This window comes from Fistularia commersonii, chromosome 14, assembly GCF_037954325.1.
Source record: "Fistularia commersonii isolate RoL2024-O1a breed Wild chromosome 14, RoL_Fcom_v1.0, whole genome shotgun sequence".
In the NCBI taxonomy this organism is placed as follows: Eukaryota; Metazoa; Chordata; class Actinopteri; order Syngnathiformes; family Fistulariidae; genus Fistularia; species Fistularia commersonii.
In genome coordinates, this window is record NC_141297.1 from 8674493 (window position 1) to 8696815 (window position 22323).

The 22323-nt window shown below is 42.9% G+C and overlaps 1 protein-coding gene across 2 annotated transcripts in view; it reads left to right on the forward strand.

The window, feature by feature from the left end:
• Positions 1-22323, forward strand: part of spryd3 (SPRY domain containing 3) — a 69373-nt gene that overhangs the window by 24314 nt on the left and 22736 nt on the right. For both annotated transcript variants that reach the window (XM_086159456.1, XM_086159457.1), the window contains exon 7: positions 10149-10298. In XM_086159456.1, the coding sequence (XP_086015582.1) occupies positions 10149-10298 (150 nt within the window). The remainder of the gene's footprint in view (positions 1-10148; positions 10299-22323) is intronic.

A 22323-nucleotide genomic window follows, 5' to 3' on the forward strand; every position in this document is an offset into this window, starting at 1 on the left:
AAACTTCGAAAGATGAACATAACATAAAAGAAAGAATAATAAGATTCTCAACTAATAATCTTTTCATTTATTAAAATCTCTTGCGTCCAGCGTTGAGTCTTGTTCTGTATGAGACTGAAGGGCTTGAGGTGTCAGAAGTTCCATCAAGGGATATCCAACTCTTTACGAAGAGCAGGGCCCTTGGAGATGGCTACTTAGTTCTCACAGTCATGGATGGACCATTTCCGTGTCAGACAAAATGAAAAAATAATATCAAACTAACAAATTAGAGTCTTCAAACTCAAATAAAAGTAAGATTGCCCATCCTAGTTTGCAAGTATAATAAATCAAGATATAAACCAATCTGCGTCCCTTACTCAGTAAGGTGGTCGCTCATCTGTCACTCTACATTGGGATTCTGTTTGAGAAAAAAAAGCCTTCTGGAAGGCTTTTTTTCTCCTGCGATATTCCGTCACCCGTGTTGGGGATTCTGGTCCGACGGTACCCATTCACTTGCTATGTTAATTGGAGCTCCGTCTCTTGTTGATATGCAGGTATGATGGTAACGGGAATCCAACGGGAGTACATGTCCTCTTCTGCACTCCGAAGACCCGTAATCTTGCTGGACAGGGAGTCTGAAACTTGATTTTCCTTTCCTTCAATATTTTCTTTGCTTCGGCATATTCCATACATCTTCTGAGGACCACAGATGGGTAGTTGTGGTCTACATGGAAGCAGGAATTGTTGTAGAAAACTTCTCTCTGACAGGCTTCACGGATCACCTTTTCTTTCTCTTTTTTGCTCACATGCTTGGCAATGATGGACCGGGGCTTCGCATGCAAGTCCGTACATTTAGGCACTGTAGCCCCGTATGCTCTTTCAATTTCAAGCTCCAACTCGGTTGGAAAATCCAGTGACTCTATTTGTAGGTTCTCCAGAAAGGCAGAGATGTTGCCATCCTCCCTGTTCTTGGGTATACCGTAGATTTGGATATTATCAGTCTAACCTCTATGCTAGCATGGCGCTGCGACAGCCATTTCATGAGCATTGTCGTTGCCTAAATCACTGTTTCTGCATCATCAAATCTGGGTCTCAGCTCCCTCTAGTATGTTATTTGTCCTGTGAAGCTCTTACTTTTTCTTGGCGAGTTGCTGTTTGCTGTCTTTTCTGAAGCCTCGCAGTTTGCTCAATATGTTATGTAGGCTAGCCTCCTCTTCACTATCCTCGTTAATGTCGGAGAGCCACTTTGGCTAGCATCGCTTTGTGGCGTCAATTCGCCAGTGTCTTCTGTCGTAACCATACTTTTTTTAACTTCTTGTGTTGACCCCGCTCTTCACTTAGTGTAAATACACCCTCTTGGAAATTATCTGTGTAGTCGTCAGGGGTTATTTGGAAACTCGAGACACAAGACTCAAGCTACCATCTCTACCGCGACCTGGGAGCCTCTTTATGATTTTTTTTGTGTACCGTTTTCAGTGTGAAATCACACTTGTAGATACACCCAAACTCAGTTTTACAGTATTTTATTTATTTTATTGTTCCCGACCCAGTGTAATAGCAGACTCTTTAGTGGTTTATAGTACCCTTCATTCTTGCCCCATGCTCTCTCACATGAGAGGCAGAGGGAGTGGCTGTATCTATATCCACCTCAGGCGTCTCTGACACTCAGCTGCAAAGCTACAGCCATACCGTTACCTGGGCAACCGCTTCAATGCAGGCATTTTTGATTTTTGTATATTTATCTACGGCCACCTCCGAGTTCTTCTATTTAACTGAACTCCTGCGTATATACGGTACATGCCTCCACACATGTACCCTTCCTTACATGCCATCTTGGAAACTGGCCCACTGCATTCGTCCAAGGGATACAGTGGGTGAACTCTGAATCGGCATCTGCAAACACAACATTTTCTCGCAGACTTTTAGACGATTTCTCTGTTTTTTTTTTTTTTTATTTTCTTAACGGAATTTGTTGCAGATTTTTTTTCAAAGGAAAGTTGTGCTAAATCTAGGAGAATGTTTTGCTTTTTTTTTGTTACTTTTTCCATGGCAAGTTCTGAAAGCTTCATGAGTCTGAAGACAACTAGAAAAAAAAAAAAAGATAAATGAAATAAAATTCTGGACATCAACGCCACACAGTTTTGGGCATTTCAAACAAATCCATGGTACGAAGTCACTGTCAGATGATATTTGATATTGATCGGCTGCCCAGCCCGTATTTATTTCCTGCGAGGTCGAACCACCCCAGTCAGTGTCAGATAAAATAATCATTACTGTTCTGTTTCTCACTGTACCTTTTCCAACTGGCTGTGGCGGCCAGCACCGACGCCTTTCTAAGGTTGCCTGTTTCCTTCCTCCTTTCCTTCCATCCTTCCTTCCTTCCTTTTCTCCCTCCAGGAACAATAGTCATTAATCCCAACACTGACACTGCTCTGAACTATCAAAGTTCACAGCTTTCCCATCAACTTCTTTACTGTTTGCGAACATCCCAGACCGAGCGGCGGTGCCATCACCGGTGCCTGCCGTTCTACGAGCTTGGCAGCGTGAGAAAAGAGGAAACCGTTGAAAAAGTCGGAGTTTGGGTGGAACTGATCCGCTTCACACAGCCTCCTGATTCCGATTGATTCATGGGATGCCAGCTCTGCCCGACAATTATCATCTGTCAAATATGGTTTGTCTCTTCACTTCTGCTCAGTTTTCATCCGTCCTCAGTTTGTAACGTCCCAATGCTCCCTAAATGTCAGCCTTGTTAAGTTGTTTTTTTTTCCCTTTTTTGAAAATTTTGATTCACTTTGGTTCACACAGCTTTCATTTTTTTAAGAGAAAAATGTCATACCTCTTAATTATTTCTTTGAATCTTGCAGTTGAAAATAGTTAATTTTTTTTTTTTTTGCTGAGAGGAAGTGATGTTGCAGAGGTAATAAACCCACTGTTTTTATTCTTCCCATTCAAACCACAATCTTCTCCCCTTCTTCAGGATGTTTCTTCTGTTGAAACATCAGTACAAGTTTGTCATTTTATTTTTGTGAACAATATGGCCAAAAAAAAAAAATATATATATATATATATATATATATATTTTTTTTTTAAATATTTTATATTTTTTAAAAAAAATTATATTTAAAAAAAAAAAAAAAAAAAAAAAAAAATATATATATATATATATTTTTTTTTTTTTTTTTTGAGCATTTTTTTGGAGATGCCGATTCAGAGTTCACCCACTGTATCCCTTGGACGAATGCAGTTGGCTAGTTTCCAAGATGGCATGTAAGGAAGGGTACATATGTGCAGGCATGTACCGTATATACGCAGGAGTTCAGTTGAATAGAAGAACTCGGAGGTGGCCGCATATATGTATATATATATATATATATATATATATATACACATAATAATTTGGAGATTCCTGAGAAATTTCCCTGGAATGAAATGCTGGCAGATAAAGAGTTAAACATTGATTTCTTGCCTTATTCTGCCGCACTGACGTAGATGATTTACAGCCCACAGATAAGCTGTGTCGTTCCGCACCTGGAGTTGTACTTGTCAATAACCATATTTTTTTTATTGATGACTAGCATGCCTGTTTTATTTTTCTTCAGTTTCAAAGAAAGAAAAGGCAAATATTGTGTTTTTAAATCTCCTTAGATAATTGCTATATATTTTCAGTTCAGGACCATTTGGTTTTAACATAGCGTTACTCTATTTTTCACGAAACGAGTGACCCCCCCCACCGAGCACTCAGTCGTCTCCTCTTCCTCACAAGTAGAGCAGAGCTGAGTAGAGACTGTCTGGGTTCCAGAAGAGAGCAAAAATAATAGAGTCCCTTTTATTTTCTCCCTCATAAAGTCATAACTATCCCAGGCAGAATTTCCTCGAGTTATTAGATCATCAAATGATGATATCTGCTCTTATAGAAACCACAAGTCCATATGATGTCAGCCTTATTGTAAGAAATACATACTTTAGTTGCCGTGTCATGTTTGCAGCGGTTTACAGGATTGTAATGATTTCACTCTTAAAATAATTACGTTCACAGTCTTGTACATTTTCCTTTAACTTTTTTTTTTGCTTTGCATTGCATCTTAAACCTTCGATGGTCACAGTTGGTCTCGGCTCTCAGCTTTTTCTCAGTTCCTCAGGCTTAAATTCTGATCCTAATTCGAGTGTTTTGGTGTTTTTTTTCATTTTTTTTTTTTTTTTTTTTTGCTTCTGAAAAGTCGTAACAGTTTAAAAAGGATGGAAAATCACTTCATGAGCCAGAATAACAGATCCCTCTCAATTTTTCAGTCCATAGCATCTTCTCTCCGGTGATACCGTCAACCTTTTTTTGGGGGTGTGGGGGTGGGGGGAGGTTCTCCCGACTGTGCCCAACTCTCTGCAGCTCCATTCAACAGCCACAAATAAGCGAGTGGAAACGTCAGCTAGGGTGCAGCCCCAACTCAATTTGGGCGACGTTCTGCCAGCAGCAGTAACGCCGATAATAGATGGAAGGTATTAAAAGGTGATGAAAAGCTCCACGTGGCCAGTGAGTGATGGGGTGTCAGCGAAGGGGAACAATATGAGCACTGCACCCTCGCAGGTTCCAACAGCACCCTTCCAGCAGTTATTGATTGATTACACCTGCAGAGTGGCTGCGTATGTCAATTGTTTCAGTGCATTGTTTTCGTAAACCACGTCCAGCAGGCGCGGCACTCCTGTCCGATGTTAATGCCGGTGTCATAGTGCCAGTTGGTTTCTGCCGGGGCATTAAAATGCGGCCCCGGAAGCGTTTGTAGCATCGCTGCGGTCGGAGGTGCTGGCATACGACATCTCTCTCAAGGCAAATATCATCTCGTCTACGAACAGTAAATCCTTGTTCACCCGAGAGCAGCGTGTCAGAGCTATGCTAATTATACTTTGTGTTTTGGTTTTGTAAATAATACCTTTTGTTTTCATTTCGATAAGCACCCGATTGAACGCTCCGACACGCGTTACCATGAACAGTTGCTCAGGAAGCGCCAACGATGTCATTAACCAACCCAACGGTGATGTTTAAGTGCCGTAATGAGTGATTTTTATTTTGGGTGTGCTCTTATGAAATGACAAAAAAAAATGCAGTCACAAATAAACATCTCCTGCCAACGCGCTATTTTAGGCATTGGCTCGGGGCCCGCCGTGCGAGCTGGGTTTGAACATGTGAGCAATCATGTTGTTTTTGAAATATCTGGACTGTCGGTGAATAGCAAGTGATTAACGGTGACTTGTTCTGGTAATACTGGACTCGAAAGAAAGCGGCAGATGAATATATTTCATCGTCGCATGAACAGGTTTATCATGATTTAGGTAGTAGCTTTGTCAGGGGTGAATACGTTCAGCCTCACTGAGACAATGGCTTCAACCGATCTGCTGTAACCAGCAGCGGCGGCACGGCGATCGCTCTTCGGGGGGAAAACAAATAATCAGGAGACATGTCAGATTTATCTTTTGGAGGGAATCAAACCCAGGTGTGAGAGGAACTGGATCAAGAAATCACAGCTGTCCTTCTTGAAGATGAGGCAAGGTAAATCAAATTGGCACATTTGGTCCACATTGGTCACTTTTTCTTTTTGTATTTCACGTTTTTATGCATACATTAGAAGGTACTGCAGTGAAGGACAACAAGCGGCTGCCCCGAGACAGAACTACAAACACCATACAGACCGTGAGGAACAAACGGGGGTCTAGAACACTGTTGATAAGACTTGTTCGGAGTAATGAGATGAAGCTTTTACCGGCACGCGGGGGACTTTAGACAACGTCTTCGAATCAGTATCAGTTACTTTATTATTTACTCTCCATACAAAGCGGGATGTGATTTCGGCCTAGTGTTCAAACAAGGCATGAATGCACTATAATTTTAAACCCGGACCAGTTTGGGCTTCGTTGCGCCGAGAAGCAGCTGCCATCATCCAAAAAGGATAACATTGCTTTCTATTATGATGATAAAAACCCCCTCACTGCAGTGAGTAATTCAGCCCAGAATAGGTGGATGTAGACTTGCATGCTAATTGCAAACACGGGGCCCTAAGGGGTTAATGTGTTGGAGAGAAAAAAAAATAGGTTAGAAAAATACAGCAATAAAGTATACAAGTATGTAGCTGAGGTCTCTGGACTCCTGCCATTTCCAGCGGGATCCCTGAAGCTGCAACCGATGTTAAATCAGGTCAAAGTTTGGTTGACGAGTTCAAGCCACATAATAAAGACGAGGTCTCCTGATTTTACCTTCCACATTAGGTGTGACAGGAAACTGGCAGGACCACTCTCTGGGTGTTACATCTGTTTCCCAGGCAGCAGCTCAACAAAACACGTCTTGCACACCATCATCGCCATTCTCACCATTCGGAATTAGTGGACCAAGAGTGAGAGAGAGAGAGATTGTCAGGTACCTTAGTGAGGCACGATTTTGCTCAAGGCTATGTCTCCCTCGGCTCACTCTCTCGTTCTTGTATTACTCAGCAGTAAGGAGCAGTAAAGGTGTGACTGGGTGCAAACTGAAACTGAAGCGCCGGCTCTCCCTAAAAGAACAGTTGGTTGGTTGTCCAGGCATGAAGGTATACTGTAGAGGGCGGCACGAGAGGGTACGGGAAAAGGGCAGTGTGGAACAGAGCCATCTTAACCGGTTAGGGAGATAAAGTGGCCCCTCTAAACTGATAATTGGTGGTCTTATTGGATCTATGTACTGTTTTTTACAAAGTTGTGATGAATATTGGGCAGATGGAGTCAAGGACGGTAGTTTCACTGGCTTGTCTGTGGAACCGTATGATCGGAATCACGACAACAGCCTTCCGAGGCTCCCCTGACTGACAGATCCTGACTAAAGGGGAGTTTTGCTCGAAGACAAAATCACCACAGGGAATAGTACATGAATCGAGAGTTTCAGCCCGGCTTAAGCCCGCTGGGAGTGTCACCTGTGACTCGGCAAGCACACGGGTGTTCCAACTACAGGAAATTTCCCAAAGAGTTTCACAAGGAACGTTGTGCTTGTCCATCATATGTACCCAAGCCTTTATGTAGTTCTGTTAATGTGTTATTGATGTACCCCGCCCAGGGGCAGGGCCTGAGGTGCTGAAGAGAACTGATCTAGGTGAGCACTTGTTATTTAAAAACCGTCAAGTAGACCACATAGAAACTGTATGCTGATGGGTGGGCACTTTCAAAAATACTTAGCAGGTGGTTAGAACATCCGTTTGTATGTCACCACCTTCTCAAAGGTCTTGAGTGGAACTCTTTGTACTCAATTTGCTTGGTTCTTATTTAACTGATGGCTGCATCTGTAGTGATCTTGGAAGTTGTCCCCATTGTTTTAGATGAATTGGAAGCCGCTGCTCTTGTAACCCCTAAACCCCTCCCCATTTGGATGAATCATTGTTAGAGTACACGCCAGGACGACGGATACTTGCATGCTTATGCAATTTCTTGACCCCTCCCTCCCTCCCGGTCATTCTAAAAGTCTGCATCCTGTTGTCTCTCATTCCTTGTATGCCGGGTGCGTGTGGGCTAGTTTTTTTTTTTCGTTGTTCCTGAAGGGAACCGCCAAAAGGAAAAGAGGTACTTCGAGACAAAGTCACAGGAAAAAAGTGTTGGGCAGCAGCACGGACAAGTGTAAAGACAAAAAAAGTGACAAAACTCGAGTGCCGTTACTTGTGTCGTTGCGTCACTATCTGCATTACCTCTTACAACTGCAGGCCACGGTGGAAAAGCCGACAGTAATCGGACATGGAACCGTCTTAGTATCTTGAAGAACAGTTTCTGGAATGAAAGGTTCCTGGTATTTTTGGTTGACTTACGCTTTTAGAAATAAAACACGGTCTTGTCTAGTTGCAGTGATGCAAACTGCAACGGTTTAGAATGTTGCAAGTAGCAGCAAGTTCAAACACCTCTCATTGTTAATCTTTGGTCTAAACTGGCCTGTAATTGTTTGGTTACCGTGGTAATCAAGGCTGGGATCTGATTTCAACATGACAGATAAAAAATTACTCAATCAATGTTCCTGTCATCGCTTCAAAAAAAGGAAAAGTGTATTTCACAAGCTCCCCCAACTTCTCAGAACCTTACAAGAAAAAAAAAAAAGAAGCTCTTGCCGCTCCCCAACTTCTCAGAATCTCATAAGCAAAATAAACACCTAGCTTGATGAAGTTGTAGCATACATTTTTCGGGCTAAACTCTGATACTGCTCTGTTTGCTAATAAAGTGCCGGCAGATGTACCTAACTCACCGCCAGGCGAGTTTTGGTAGAAGAACAAACGGTGTGTTTCGCGTTGACGACAAAAAGCTAATCGTCCAATCAGCTGATGACCACTTGGATGTCCCTTCATTACATTTCCCTGACAGTATTGGATCTATTTGTTGAACTCTCCATTCTTGTTTATGTATCAGTCATGTTAATACTGGAGATTGTAGCCATTGCCGTACATTCTTAGGCTTTAAAAATAACAATTGTGCTGTGAAAACATCTTTCTCTTTCCAACATGTAGGTGAAGACGTTGATGCTCTCAGACATTTCAGATACCAGCAATTTGAACAGCTCGTTTTTTTTTTAATAAATCCGAAAGGTTGTTTTTTTAGATTAAAAAAACCCGAGAGTTGTGTAATTGACTTCCGTACAATGCATGCATGTTCTTGGACAGGCGACAGCTATCGCAGTGCCACAGGGCTCAGTTTAGGTTTGAAACAAAGTAGGTGTAAACTGGGATCACGTAGGACAGAAACTGCCCAACAGGTGCGGATGTGATTTTTTTTTTATCATTTGATCTTTTCACAAAGATTGAGAGGAACACCGAAGATCAGATGGAGTTCAGTAATTCATCCCATCTCTGGAGGATAAAGTCTTAAGTTTTAAGACGTTTAGCTCACGGTAGCACAAAGGCTATTCATGTTCAGCAGTGCATAGGTTGCTATTGGTGCACTGCTCTGATGATAATGTACGTTGTCACGGTAAGAGTTAATAAATATCCTTAAAGGAAGGTGGTTTGACGGCTGCATTATAATCAGTAGCTGGACAGGAACTAAACAGGTAGTTCTGTCTGCAGCTGCTTAATGTGTCATCACGTGCCGGGACCCAAATGAAATCTTTTGACTGCCTCGGCTTTCTTTCAGACTCCCCGATGCCCACGCCCCAACCCCACCCCCACCCAGTCAGATGGATCGCTAGGCAACGGGGAATAACAGAAAGGGAAAATAGTAATAACTTAATATGAGATACTTGGTGTTTCTTACACGGACATTGAATAGCTGTTCGCACCAGGTGTGTCCTTCAAGTGTCTGGCTGGAGAAACCAAGCACACCCAGGTGGTGTTACACACGCACGCGTACACGCACGTACACACACACACAGATACAAAAGGCTTAATACAGCAGTAATTTTGTCCACCCCCACCGTGTCTGTCATCCCAGGGCTAACTGGGGGTGTATTATTCATTACGCTCATGCACACACACGACACCGAAACACTGCACAGCCTAAGGGCTCTGCGGTTGCTTAGCTGCCCACCTACTCTCCTGTACCCGCCCATTCCTCATCTGTTTGGACTTTTAAGACCAAAATAGACATAAAAAATAATTATCGCCACGGACTCCGGCGTGCAATGCGATGTGGCTGTCAGTACTTGCAAGATAGTCGGCAAAGGATGGTTTGAGGCGGGGGGGAGGAGGGAAGGGGCACATGTAGTGCTTGACTTGGGTTGGTGCGGTAAAGTGTCTGCTAGCTTACAAATGGTAGGAAGCGGCGTCTGGAAAAATAAGTGTTCCTGTCCTATCCTATGCTCGATCTACTGTTCTCCATTGGCGTGGTCCAGTCGGGCCAATTAAACAATAAAAAAAAAAAAAAACAAGAGCGAAAAAGTCGGGAATCTACCTTAAACAGACCTCCTGTCTCAGCGGACTCGCACCTGGCCAATTGCTGAGAGACGGGGCCACAATTATTGTTTTTTGTTTTGTTTTTTTTTTCCCGGAAAGTTCAACGCCAATGTGGTTCTATTCCTGTAAACTGGAGCGAAAAAGGAGGTTTCACACAAGGCTCTCGGATTGTCATCATCAGGTTTATTCGGCTCTCAGGCATCGGGCTGGGTCTTGACACATTCAATTTGTGTGTGGTTTATTTATTAACATATTTATCCTGCTCTCGCACCTCCACCCACCTTCCCTCTCCCCCAGCTCTTGGAGTACGTTGGCAAAGGAAAAAGCATCATGGACGTGGGTTTGGCTCAGGCCCGCCAGCCTCTCACCACCCGCTGCCATTACTACGAAGTGGAGATTGTTGATGCCGGGGAGAAGTGCTACATTGCCCTTGGTCTGGCGAGAAGGGTGAGTTTTGAGAAAAAAAAAAAAATGGCTACACACACATACCAACGCCCTCCTCTCTTTTTCCCCTCTGTCGCATATTTCTCATTTATTTCAGAACTAATGCCGCTTAATGCCTAAAAAAAATAGAACGATGGAAAGTTCAACAGGGGTTCCCTCACACTCTGGAAAACCTGAGAGCACCTGGGAACATGTAATTAACTTTTCAAGTATGTAAAACAAAAGGAAACTGAGAAAATAAAATGCGGAGTAACTTAGAAAATATGTAGTTGCCCTGGAAAATGAGTCAAAAACATTATCCTAAATCAGTAACATATGACCCAAACAAGAGAGAAATGAATTTGAAACTAATTAAATACAGGAAAATAAGGCTTAATATTAAAAAGGAAATTGTGTAATGAATTGGGAAAATTTGAACAAAGTCTAGACTTCAAATGAGAAGCTAGAAATCAACAACAGAGCTGAAAATGCACATCACCTACAAATTGCTTGAAAATTATCGTTGATTTTTTTTTTTTTTTTCCCCCAAATTATTGCAATTTTGATGACAGATGATCACTCTTGATTATATTTTCATCCAGGATGCTCAGAAAAACACGTTAGCGATGCTCAGCGATTATAAATTTCTACAATTAATCTCAATTGTAAAGTTCCCTCTAAATTTCAGTTCAAGGTTCCTTTCACAGGTTTAAACCTATAAAATAATACAAATACTGATATTGTTTCAGCATCTTCAGTCTACCAAAAAAGACAAATGATATTTTGAACTTGACATTATTTTCACTTTTTTTTCAAATGTTCAAATTACACAAATTTTCTCTTTACTTTAAAATGAAAATGCAGTGAGCTCTCATGTCTTGGGTTGGCAGTTCCCCGACTTAGCAACGGGAACCAAGGGGACCTGTACAGATGGTAATGAAAGTGGTGATTTAACACTCCAGGTGGTCAAGGTGAAATTTGACTTTGACTTAGCGACTGGTTCCCACGCTGCTGCTACGGGCTGATAAAATCGCCAGATTGGACGAAATCACCGTAAATTTGGTTTAATGGCGGTAACTACTTTGTATACCGTACGATGGAGAATGTTCGAGGCAACTAAGGGCTGTTTTCCTGATTTAACTGCCAAACAGAAATAATCCAGTTGTGTCTTTGTTTCCCCGCCCCCTTAAAAATCACAGGACTAAGCTGGAGTTCAAAATCTTTACAGACACTTGAGGCTGTGTTGGGGAAAAAAAAAAGATTAATTTCAAAGGGTGCAGTTAAGGTCTGGGGCCGATGTTACAAATGGAACCAGCTCTGTTTGGCCGCACTTTAAGACAATGATGCCCGAAGGGTACACCCCGAAATGAAACAGCCGCCTCATTGTAAACATGACGGCGCTGTCACGCGCCTTGTTTTCGATCCCATTATCCGGTGGCTCGGCCATTTTCGCTAGATCTAATGGCCCCCACTTGGCAGACATGAAACGCCTCCAAGAGGAAAATACAATTAGAGAAATTTTAACACCTCTCATTTGAGCCCTCATTTCTTTTTCCAAAGAATGCACATACGGTTCCCATTTCCGCGTTAGCAACGCAACCCTGAAAGTGACTTTTTTTTTTTTTTTTTTGTGAACCCACGGATGTCTGGGCTCTGACGGCTCGCGTCGATGGTTCGGGCCCCTGCCAACACTTACATTAGGGCTGTTTTGAAGTTTCTCTTGACTATAAGCGCTGGATTAAACTGGAATAAATGTCTCCTTTCTCACAGACGGATCCTCTAATTGCATTACCTTTCACTTAATATTATTCTTTTGACTCCGTTTCTGGGAGGAGTTTTTATTGCAAGTAACTGTTTCAGCATGGATTTTGATTCTTGAACCCCCAATACTTTAACCTTGAAAAAGTGGCGTGAATGTGAAACGTTAGGTGGCTGCCAACGCCGCCCCTCCTCCCCCCTGGAGTGCCGCCAGTCCCGTCTCCGCCAGGGTTAAACCTCCGCTCCCTCTTATAAGGAAAATAGGAAAAGAAATCGTACAAGTTTGAAAGTTCCTCCGAGCGGGGCAGACGTGGAAAAGGTCACCTGTTGACGCTAACAAAGAAAACCATAGATACACCCCGAGTGGAGGGCTAGTCGGGAGAACCATACCTGCACGCTACGCCCTTGGCCTTTTTTTGTATGCATTCATAGTCGGGGACCATCGGGGAACAGAAATGCGACAGTCGTTGATGCTACATGAAATATAAAATAATCTTGGATAAGTGTTTCAATACTATATAGAAAAGGGGGTGTATCACACCTGATGGGATGATTTCCCGCTCCATTTTTTTTTTTTTTTTTTTTTTTAACAAACAGGTATCAAAAAAGTGCACGACTTAGATTTGAAAGTCAAATTTTGACTTCGACGATTCAATCCATGGAATTTTTCCTTGATATTTTCCAGGTACAGATTCGTTTTTGATAGCGGTGATGAAGGAAGTAGATGATGATAATGACCTGTGAAAAGCGTGATAGGGGACTTAAAATTATATATTCATCGGCTTTTCCTTATGCAGTAGATTTACATTACATTACATTGCATTTGGCAGACGCTTTTATCCAAAGCGACTTACAATAGAGGACATAGGGACTGCAAATACACTTGCAAATACAAGATGCACAGGAAATATACAGAACAGTAAGCTTGGGTTTTGTTTTTTTTGTTTTTTTGTTTTTTTTTGACAAAGACATACACAAACGTACACACACACTGCCTAGCCTCACTTGGTGCCTAACCTGATCTGGGGCATCAGTGCAGTAAAAAGTCCTGAAAGAGAAAAGTTTTTACCTGTTTCTTGAAGGTTGAGATAGATGATGCTAGTCTTGTTGCTTCTGGAAGTTTGTTCCACCACTGAGGTAGTAGAACTGAGAACAGTTTTGCCTGAGATCGCTTAGAGCGAGCAAAAGGTACCGCTAGTAGAGCAAAAGGTACTGCTAGTACTGTGAAATTAGGAAGTGCTTCTGCAGTTGAAGTAGTTTCATTAGTAATATCCTGCAAGGTCAACTACCTTATTGCTAAAATGGCTTGAATTCAGTATTTTATGACTCCTGACAAACAAAAACAACAACAACAAAAACTTTTGGTAAACAGCTGGGCTACAAGCAGACAGCTTTCATTTCCAGAATGCACGGCGGTCGTGTAAAACAAGCACGGTAACGTTAGCAGGTGGAAATGTCGCCTTTTTAAGCCACTTCACTCCAGTCGACATCACGTCAATCGGGGTGTCTCGACGGCCTCGCTCTCGACAACTCCGTCAAACCATCTTTTATTTAGAGTCGACAGAAAAGCTAACACGACCGCGAGTCGAATCCAAACACGGCGGGGAACTTTGTCCATTTTGTTTTTTCTCGCCCTCCCCTCTCATCCACCCGTCTGAGGGGCCGAGAGTAATCACTAATTCGCTCCGTCTAAGTGTTAGAACGGGTCGGGAAAACCCTGCACGTGTTCCTGGTTAAACACACAGACATGTAACTGAGAGCATGTGTTGCTTCCCAGTCCTGTTACCTCCTCCAAGTTCCCTTGTCCTTTCTTTTCCTTTACTGCCCCTTCGTCTGCATCTGGCTTTCATTACGGAGACATTAAGCTTATGTCCAGGAGAGGTGATAAAGCAGCAAATTGAAGGGCTTGGGTAATAACTCTTTTACTCAACAGCAACTTTGCTGGCTGCTCCTTATTTTTTTTTTTTTGTCCTTTATTCTTTTTTTTTTCGCTCTGCGGGAAAAGACGTCGGCAGCTGCCGAGGCGCTGAGCGTTTCTAGTCCCGAACGTATACGTTTGTGAAACGACTCAAGAAAGTTAATTCTCCGCAGCCAACGGAGGCTTAGTTAAGCATGAAACCTAAACAACTGCAGAAGTATGGAAATGGCATTAATTGCTAAATTGGAAACACACTAATCTCTAAAGCTTAATTCGTCAGGCAAGCTGTAATGCTTTGATTCAAAATACCCTTCAACAGACCCATATCAATCTGATCTCTGCATTGAAACTCGGCTTAAACGTGAAATTACCCGCGTGTACGTAGAATGATTTGGCCAGCGGACCAGAGAAATTTAACACTTTGACAGCCAAGTGGAAGTGAAGTCAAAAGCCTGCGCCGATTTTGCAACGGGGCGCGAATGAGAGCAAAAAGATAATGGATGCTATTGTTTTTCCCGAAGTGTCGTTAGAGGTTTGGAAAATTGCGCCTCGCGTGACTTTGTGTCGTTAGAACGGAACGGTCGCACGTTTCGACGATGTGTGATTGTCAGACTTCTTATCCCTCAGGGGTCTCCAAGGTGACTCATTTGCCTCCAACTAACCCTACTCTCACACCGACTAACTTCATGTCCTCTTTCATACCGTCCATGGATCTCCGCTTCGGTTTTCGTCCAGGCCTCCTGCCTGGCAGTTGCAACTTTGGCATCCTTCGACCCAGATTTTCATCACCCGTCCTCTGTTCATGGCCAAACCATCTCAGTTTGACTTTATCTCCAAAACATCTAGCAAGCACCGTCCATCCACTACTCATTCCTGATCCCATCGATCCTCCTCGCTCTCAAAGAGTACCTGAACATCTGCATCTGCGCTCCCTCCAGCTTCGCTTCCTGTTTTCAATGCCGCGACTCTAAATCAGACAAAATGTCCAGTCTCGCCTTTCCTTTCATTCTGGCTGATCCTTTTTATCGCACATAACACCCGCCACTTTTCTCCAGCGGTTCCAACCTGCTTGCGCGAGTGTCGTTATTTTTTTTCACACTCTATGTTGCTTTTGTACTTCAAATCCTCCATCTACTTAATTTCTTCTCCTTGTAGCCTCACCTTTCCATTTGGGCCCCTTCTCATTCACTCACATGGATTCTGCCATGCTTCGACTTATCTTCATTCCTCTCCCTTCCAGGGCATACTTTCACTTCTCTAGACTTTCTTGCGCCTGGTCTTCGATCTCATGATAGAGCGCAATGCCATCTGCAAACACCGTAGTACATTTGTAATTGTCAGTGATGGGAAATATCAGATCAGTCCACTGAGAGGAGAGAAACCATTTAGAACAATGACCTTTCACTCGCAATCATAATGAGGTAAAGGTTTGGTGGAGTGAGTTTATTCTGAAACATGGCTAGAGTTTACAAGATTTCTACTCACAGGTGCGTTCACCGATTTTTTTTTATTATTTTTTTTAAATTATTATTTAATTTTTTATTTTTTTTCTAATGCAAGAAAGAGAATCTGTAAAAAAAACAGTGATATCACTGGATCGTGATGTAATCGTATTTATTTAGTCGACAACATTTGTAATCGCAAGCCTCCCCAAAAAATACCGCAGTAGGGAAGTGCTGAATTACCGGTACTTTATGTACTTTTTAACATTTCGTATTCCTATTATTCTTGCGAGATTTATCCAATTTACTTTATTAAGATAATGATTTTTCACTTCCTGCGATCAAGAAAAAAAAAGTTCTGTTTGGACAATTTTGAGCAGGTCTAGCAGGAAAAAATTGACACGGACTGTTGAATTCAGCGGCTAATTGAACCAAAAGTAACTGAAGTATTAAAACCGCAAATGTTCAGAACCCATTATTTCAACAGCTTCTGGATGCATTATCGCCACCTTCTGGCAGGAGTATACCGCTTTTACAAGATGCCAGTAAAACGGGGTGAAAATATCTTTCCAACACGAGACGATAGTCACATAAACCTGTCAACCACTTATGATTTAAGCCAGTTTCCCTTCTGGAAGCACGTTGTTTTCCTGGAGAAGCACTCGGAACATGGTGTTAAAAAGAAACACCATCTCTATGGCCTCGACCCATTTTAACTGCATTCTGGCATTCTCGAATCGACCTTAAAACAAAGAAATAGTTTGAGTTTCAGCAAATCAAATAAGCTGGCTCACAAAAAAAAAAAAAAGTTGTATTTTTGTTGTTTTTTTTTTTTTTTTTTTTTTTTCAATTCCCCGAGACGTCGTCGCAAGTCTGCTGAGAAGTCAACTCATTCGCGCTCGAAAAAAAAGATGTGCCAAGCCGATGTGTTGTGTTATGTGTGTAATCTAAGATCAGCCATTCGCAGTCCTGACATGACCCCTCGCCGTCTGCAGATAAGGCGCTCGGGGTATGAATGTACAGCATGCATATGCTTGGTGGCGCCGCTGTTTTTCATCCGGTACACACTTGCGGTTGCTAGGACATAGAACAAAGGGCGTGTGAGGCCACAGTTATGGGGCGAAAGTGCGTCGGGGGCCAGACGGTAGTCGGGCGACGCGGCGCGGAGCCGAGGATGTAGGATAGATGTGGAAGGAGGCTCGAGAAAAAAAAAAAATCAAGGGAAGTTATCCAGATTATGAGAAAACACGGGGCAGGAAACCCGTCACGTCCTGAAAAACAAACAAGCCCCCTGAAATTCTTATGAAAAAAAAAAATAATAGGTCGATAACACAGAGCGGGAGAATAGGAAGCTCGGGGATGAAGAGGGGGATGAGGAGGAAGAAGGGGGGGGGGGTGGAAAGACGGAGAGGTGATATCTGTTGTTTGTATTGACTCAATGTCATGTAAATCCACCAAGACAAACAGCGCGGTGTGCACTTAAACATATGGACAAGACATAAAAAAAGAACGGCGCTCAAGAGAGCAGAATGGCGGTGTTTCCTCTGTCCTGGTTTGCCCCGGACCAGGTCTTGGGAGCAGCTGCCTTCCTCTTCCTCCTGTGGTGCCGCAGGCCCACAAACCTTTTTCACTGCTGCTCCTGTGAGTCTGTTTATTTTAACTGGGTCAGTTTAGGATAAAACAAAAAGGGCAGTCATTGTGCCTCAGCCTCGGATGCGAGTGCTGACTAACGCAGTGCCACCAGCACAATGTAGGAGGTAGCAAACAATCCCGTTTTATAGTCTAGATTGCATTTATTGAGGAGAGTTTGGAGAGGTTTGGAAGTCTCTGTCAAAGTAGGACACAAATTGTTTGTCACAATTCTTGTCGAAATCGTCTCGTCTTGGTAATCCCAGGTCATAGAATTCACCGTGACCTGGATGACCGAGAACCTCCACAGACACGTTTGTCACAACCAACTCCTTTAAATTAAATTGACTATTTTGACTACTAATCTGCAATTACAAACACAAAGCAGACAGCTATTACTTTGTGAAGAATTTCAAATACATTAACACACTCCGGTTTATATTCCACTTTTTTTTAACCTTTGTCAGCAAATCCAGTTTGTCCACTTCCTGGTGACCATTCACACGTCCCCATAGTTTGAGAAACCCTAGCAAACGATATTATTTACTATTTTGCAAATGGCAGATACGGTTGTCCTCTGAAGCCTTGCAGGGTTGGAGACACCGGCTTGGGTTGTGTTGCTACCCGTCTGACTCGGGAGACCAGTGTGGATCTTAGATGCAGGGCTTATCCTGGACCAGACACCTGCCGAACACAGGACATCATGCAGAGACATGCAGCCGTTAAATCTCTCTTTCACGCCTACAGTCTTCGGCTAAATGAGCGACTGATTTTAGACCGTGGGAGGAAGATGGAGAAGGTCCGCCACTGGAAGGGAATCGCAATGCTAACGGCATCGCAGGCCTTGCAGCCATCTCACCACCTTTTAAATATGCATGTTTATCAGAACCAAAAAAACTGACACTTAAGAAATAGGATGAGTTGTCACTATGCAAAACTGAAGTAGACACCTTAAACCACAGCTCAGAGGCTGGCCAAATAGGAAATATAGGTAAATACTAAGGGCGCCGTGGCCTCCAGGGGGCACCACAAAATTGGAAAAAAAATGTATTTTCAGTATAACTGCATTAAAACTAGTTATTACTTTTAACTCTTAAAATGAAAAGCTAACATTGATTCAAATGTCAAGCAAAGCCCGATTTATATCACTACTATGCTACTACCAGTTTATTGGTATTTGAGGTACTTAAGGGTTTTCATAGCGTTTTTTTTTTCTATTTATTCATAATATGTCAAGCGTGTAAATTAGATGACTGACAAATTAATGACAGTAGTAAACGAAAGCTCTTCAATTTCTATTGTAAGCTTATGTAAAGCGACGATGGAAAGCGGATGCCATATAACATTTCGCCCTGAGCGCCACATTGGTTAAGGCCGACTCCAGTGGTTGTTATCGATGCTTAGTTAAGAGCGCAGCAGCAGACAACTGGAAATTAATCCATTTCTGAAATCTGTCATGACGGTTAAAACCAGTTTCCCCAGAGGGTACAGATTTAAGGGCATGGACTCGCCAATGGCGTCTTCATTTCTGTAAACACAAACAGTCGTCGCTGCTGAGTTTTGAAGAACTTAAAGTGCTTCCTGGACGCTCCATAACATTCGGCCGTTGTATATTTTCCGTGGTCGTCATCAAAGCCCGAATAATCAAACCGGAGAACAGAACAATTCACGCAAGTGATTCAATCTTAAAATATTTCACGTCTGAATGGAGGCAAAAAAAAATAAAACAGAGAGAGCTTTGAAAAGGTGGTGTCTCCGTGCTGCTTGGTGACCTAAAAGTTGCAGTTCCTGAACCGTTAATCCTCTAATATCTCCCCGCGTGGCGCCGATCAGATAAACTCCTTCCCTCAAAAAATAAGAAATAAAAAATAGACGGAGCCACAGCGGGTCCAGATGACAGAAGAGACCGGGCCGTTTCATTCTGGGATGTTGTCAGTAGCTACTGGCCTACTGGTGTGTTTCCTGTGTTTGATGGGCATCACATCCCAGTGTGTGGCGGCGCTTCCTCACTTTGATAATTCCCTTTATCTGTTAATATCATCTGAAAAACCATGAAATTTGAATTCTTGGCGTTGCCTTTTTATTTTTTTTTTCGCAGTGCCAGACATGACAAGTTAACTCATGCTTTGCTCATTCGACGACCTGATCGAAGGTCATCTTCGTGCCAGAAACTCATCAAATAGGACTCGTACGTAATCTCAGTCAGACATTTATTGGAAGTCATCAGTGGAAAACAGAAAAACTCTGGATTTTTTTTTTTTCCCTCTTGCATCAAAGGGGGAAAGAAAGTCACCGCGTGATGCCGGTGAAAAAAAAACATGGCGGTTCCGCCGCTCGCCATTTGTACACGTTCCCTTCGTTTCGGCGATAATGGAACGCCAGCAGGTCCCGCGCCCGGTCAAATGTTTTGTGTCAGCTGCTCGGCCGATCTGCTTGCATCCTTAAAAAAAAAAAAAACAACAACCAGGAATTGGCAAAGATGGGCCGCTGCCCTGCTTAATCCCCACACACACCCCTAGCGGGCGGATCATCAGACGTGTGTGTGTGTGTTAGCGTGCGGGGGATCTCCAGGTTCGGGCCCGATGACACCAGGTTACAAAAACAAACCTGCATTAGCTCCGCGCTCGGCCTCTGCCCGGCCTATGGTCGGCCAGGTCGTGTGGGCACGCACGAACAGAAACACACCACTTTCCCTCCCCACTTGGCCTCTTACCAGCCCACAAGACACACAAACACACACACCATGACACACATCAGTGATAATTCAAGGCTTGGGGTTTTATTTTTAGAGCTCGGAGAGGGCTGATGAGTATCTGCGTCCACGTTGCCCGCACCCCGCTGCTTCTTGCCTTCTTCCCAGATGTGTTTGCGCCGCCATAGTGTGGAAATACAGGCTGTTGCGATGACGGTGTTTGTTGTTTTTTCGCCGACGGGTTCTGAAAGGCTTGCAGGGGTGGGGGTGAGGGTGTAGAGGCGGCCCAGCGCCTCGCTGTCACGCCACCGCCTTTTCCGGGGCGCGTGGATGGAGAGGGTTTCGGTGGCGCCACAGCTGATTGAAAAAAAACGAGTAATCGCAGGAGCCGCTGTCATTACCGAAACCAAGATAGGTTGGAATATTTCCGCTACTGCAGGCTTCTCGTTGGACGGTTGGGGGATGGAGGGGTCAATTTGTGACTGTCAGTCCAGCATTCTGTCTTTCGAACAGGAAGGAAACGTCAGTGAGATTACAGCTGCCTTCACCAACAGTGCATCTTTTTGTTGTAATCAAAAGGAAAAAAATAAGAAAATATCCATCAATGTTTGGACTCATAAGTAACGTCTGGAAGCTCAGGTCAGGGTGCTCTGTTTAGTTAAGTCAAACATGATGCAATATATTTTTTTGGTTTATACAACATCAAAAATTCCTGAAAAAAAAAAAAAAAAAAAAAATCTGAGCTATGGTATCAGCGGAAAAAAAAAAAGCTCCAAAAAATGGAGGTAATAAATTTTCAAGAAAAACCAAAACAAAAAAATCAAGTATTGTAAGGCCGTTCAAAGGCACCCAAAAAAAAAAAAAAAAGAAATGAAAGAAGCAGATGTGAGACGAAAACCTCATAAATATACAGAGATTATGGTGGGATTTTCATGAGAAAAAATAATAGAGTTACGAGATTAAAGCGGTAAATCAGTCAGGGGAGTTTAAAAGGGTAGAACCTATGAGAAACTAGCAAAATTCAGAATTTTTCTCAAATGAAATTGCTTTTTTTCTTTCTTGCAAAGCTGTGGTTTTACAGCCTCTGCCTGTCCGATGTGTTTGAAGGTTGAACTGACGTCTTTCTAACGTTGCATTGACGCTATTCTTGACTTTAAAATTACACCTTTCTGCAATTTTTGCAACATTAATTTTGACGTCCCTCACAGACGGTTTCACAGACTATTCTACCATTACAGACCTTTTTTTTTTCCCACGAGGGAACAAATATTTTTGTTGGCTCCAAAAATCCACTGTCATTAGGCTCCCTTGGAAAACATAACAGTCTCATATTCAGTCATTAGGTGAGAAAATGCGAAAAAATGGACCTGAATGTATTTTCTGTTGCGTCTTTGTCATTCACCTGTGGCTCCTCCTTGGAGAATTCATCTTCCTTGTCAGTGACAGCCTCATCTGACTGCTGTTAAGTGCCGGTTATTAACAAAATTTCCCGTCACTGAACTCAGCCGAGACGGACACAATTCGTTATTGTCACCCTGAGATGACGATGTTGTTCACCGCAATGACATAGAGTTAGGAATTGTAATGATGTCACCAGGGTTGCCGTCTTTCACCCTGGAAATATCGCCCAAATTCAGATTTGTCTTGTCATTGAAGGATGCGAAGAACTTAATCCATGCGTTTGTGACGCCGGAGGTGAGTCGGTTGCTTTAGAAGAATGTCCAAGGCCTGTCCTGATGGCGGCAACCCGTGTTCTTTTTCGGAGCAAGTACTTTTGAACGCATTACTCTTGTGCTGGCCTATCTTATCTTATCTACCTGACTTGGTGAAGCCAAGTGGAAAAAACACTGTGATCGAGTCGGGTCAAGATTTTATTTATACCCGTTTTCCGGCCTGGTCAACCAGTTGAGGTTGGGGGAAAAAGACAGCGAGCGAGCGAAAGGAAGACAAGAGTGGATAGGGGCAAATGATGTACAAATGATCTCCTACTAATAGTAACAGTAGTACTGTTACATGTTAATAGCTGATATAATACAATAATAGTTTTAAGATATAATGACGGGTGCCTGGCAGGACCGTTGCTGTAGATCAAGCCTCAGTTTCTTACTAATTTTTCCGGCGTTTTTGGGGTAATCACTCGTTTTGGGTAATTTTTTCTTTTTTTTATTTATTTTTTGCTGATACTAGGAATAATTCTTCGTCTTCTTTTGGCTTTTCCCTTCAGGGATCGTCACAGTGTATCAGCCTCCTCCATCTAACCCTATTCTCCGTATCATCTTCCTTCACACCAACTAACTTCATGTCCTCTTTAACTACAACTATAAATCTTCTCTACAAATTTATCCACTATCCCTCCTCTGTACAAGAGCAGACCATCTCAGTCTAGCTTCTCTGACCTTATCACTAAAACATCTAATATATGCAGTCCCTCTGATAGACTCATTCCTGATCCTATTCATCCTCATCGCTCCCAAAGAGAACCTTAACATCTCCATCTCTGCGACCTCCAGCTCTGCTTCCCGACTTCTCTTCAATGCAACTGTTTCCAGATCACGCCGAACAGCTGGTCTCATATCTGTTTCATTAATTCTGGCTGATATTCTTCCATCG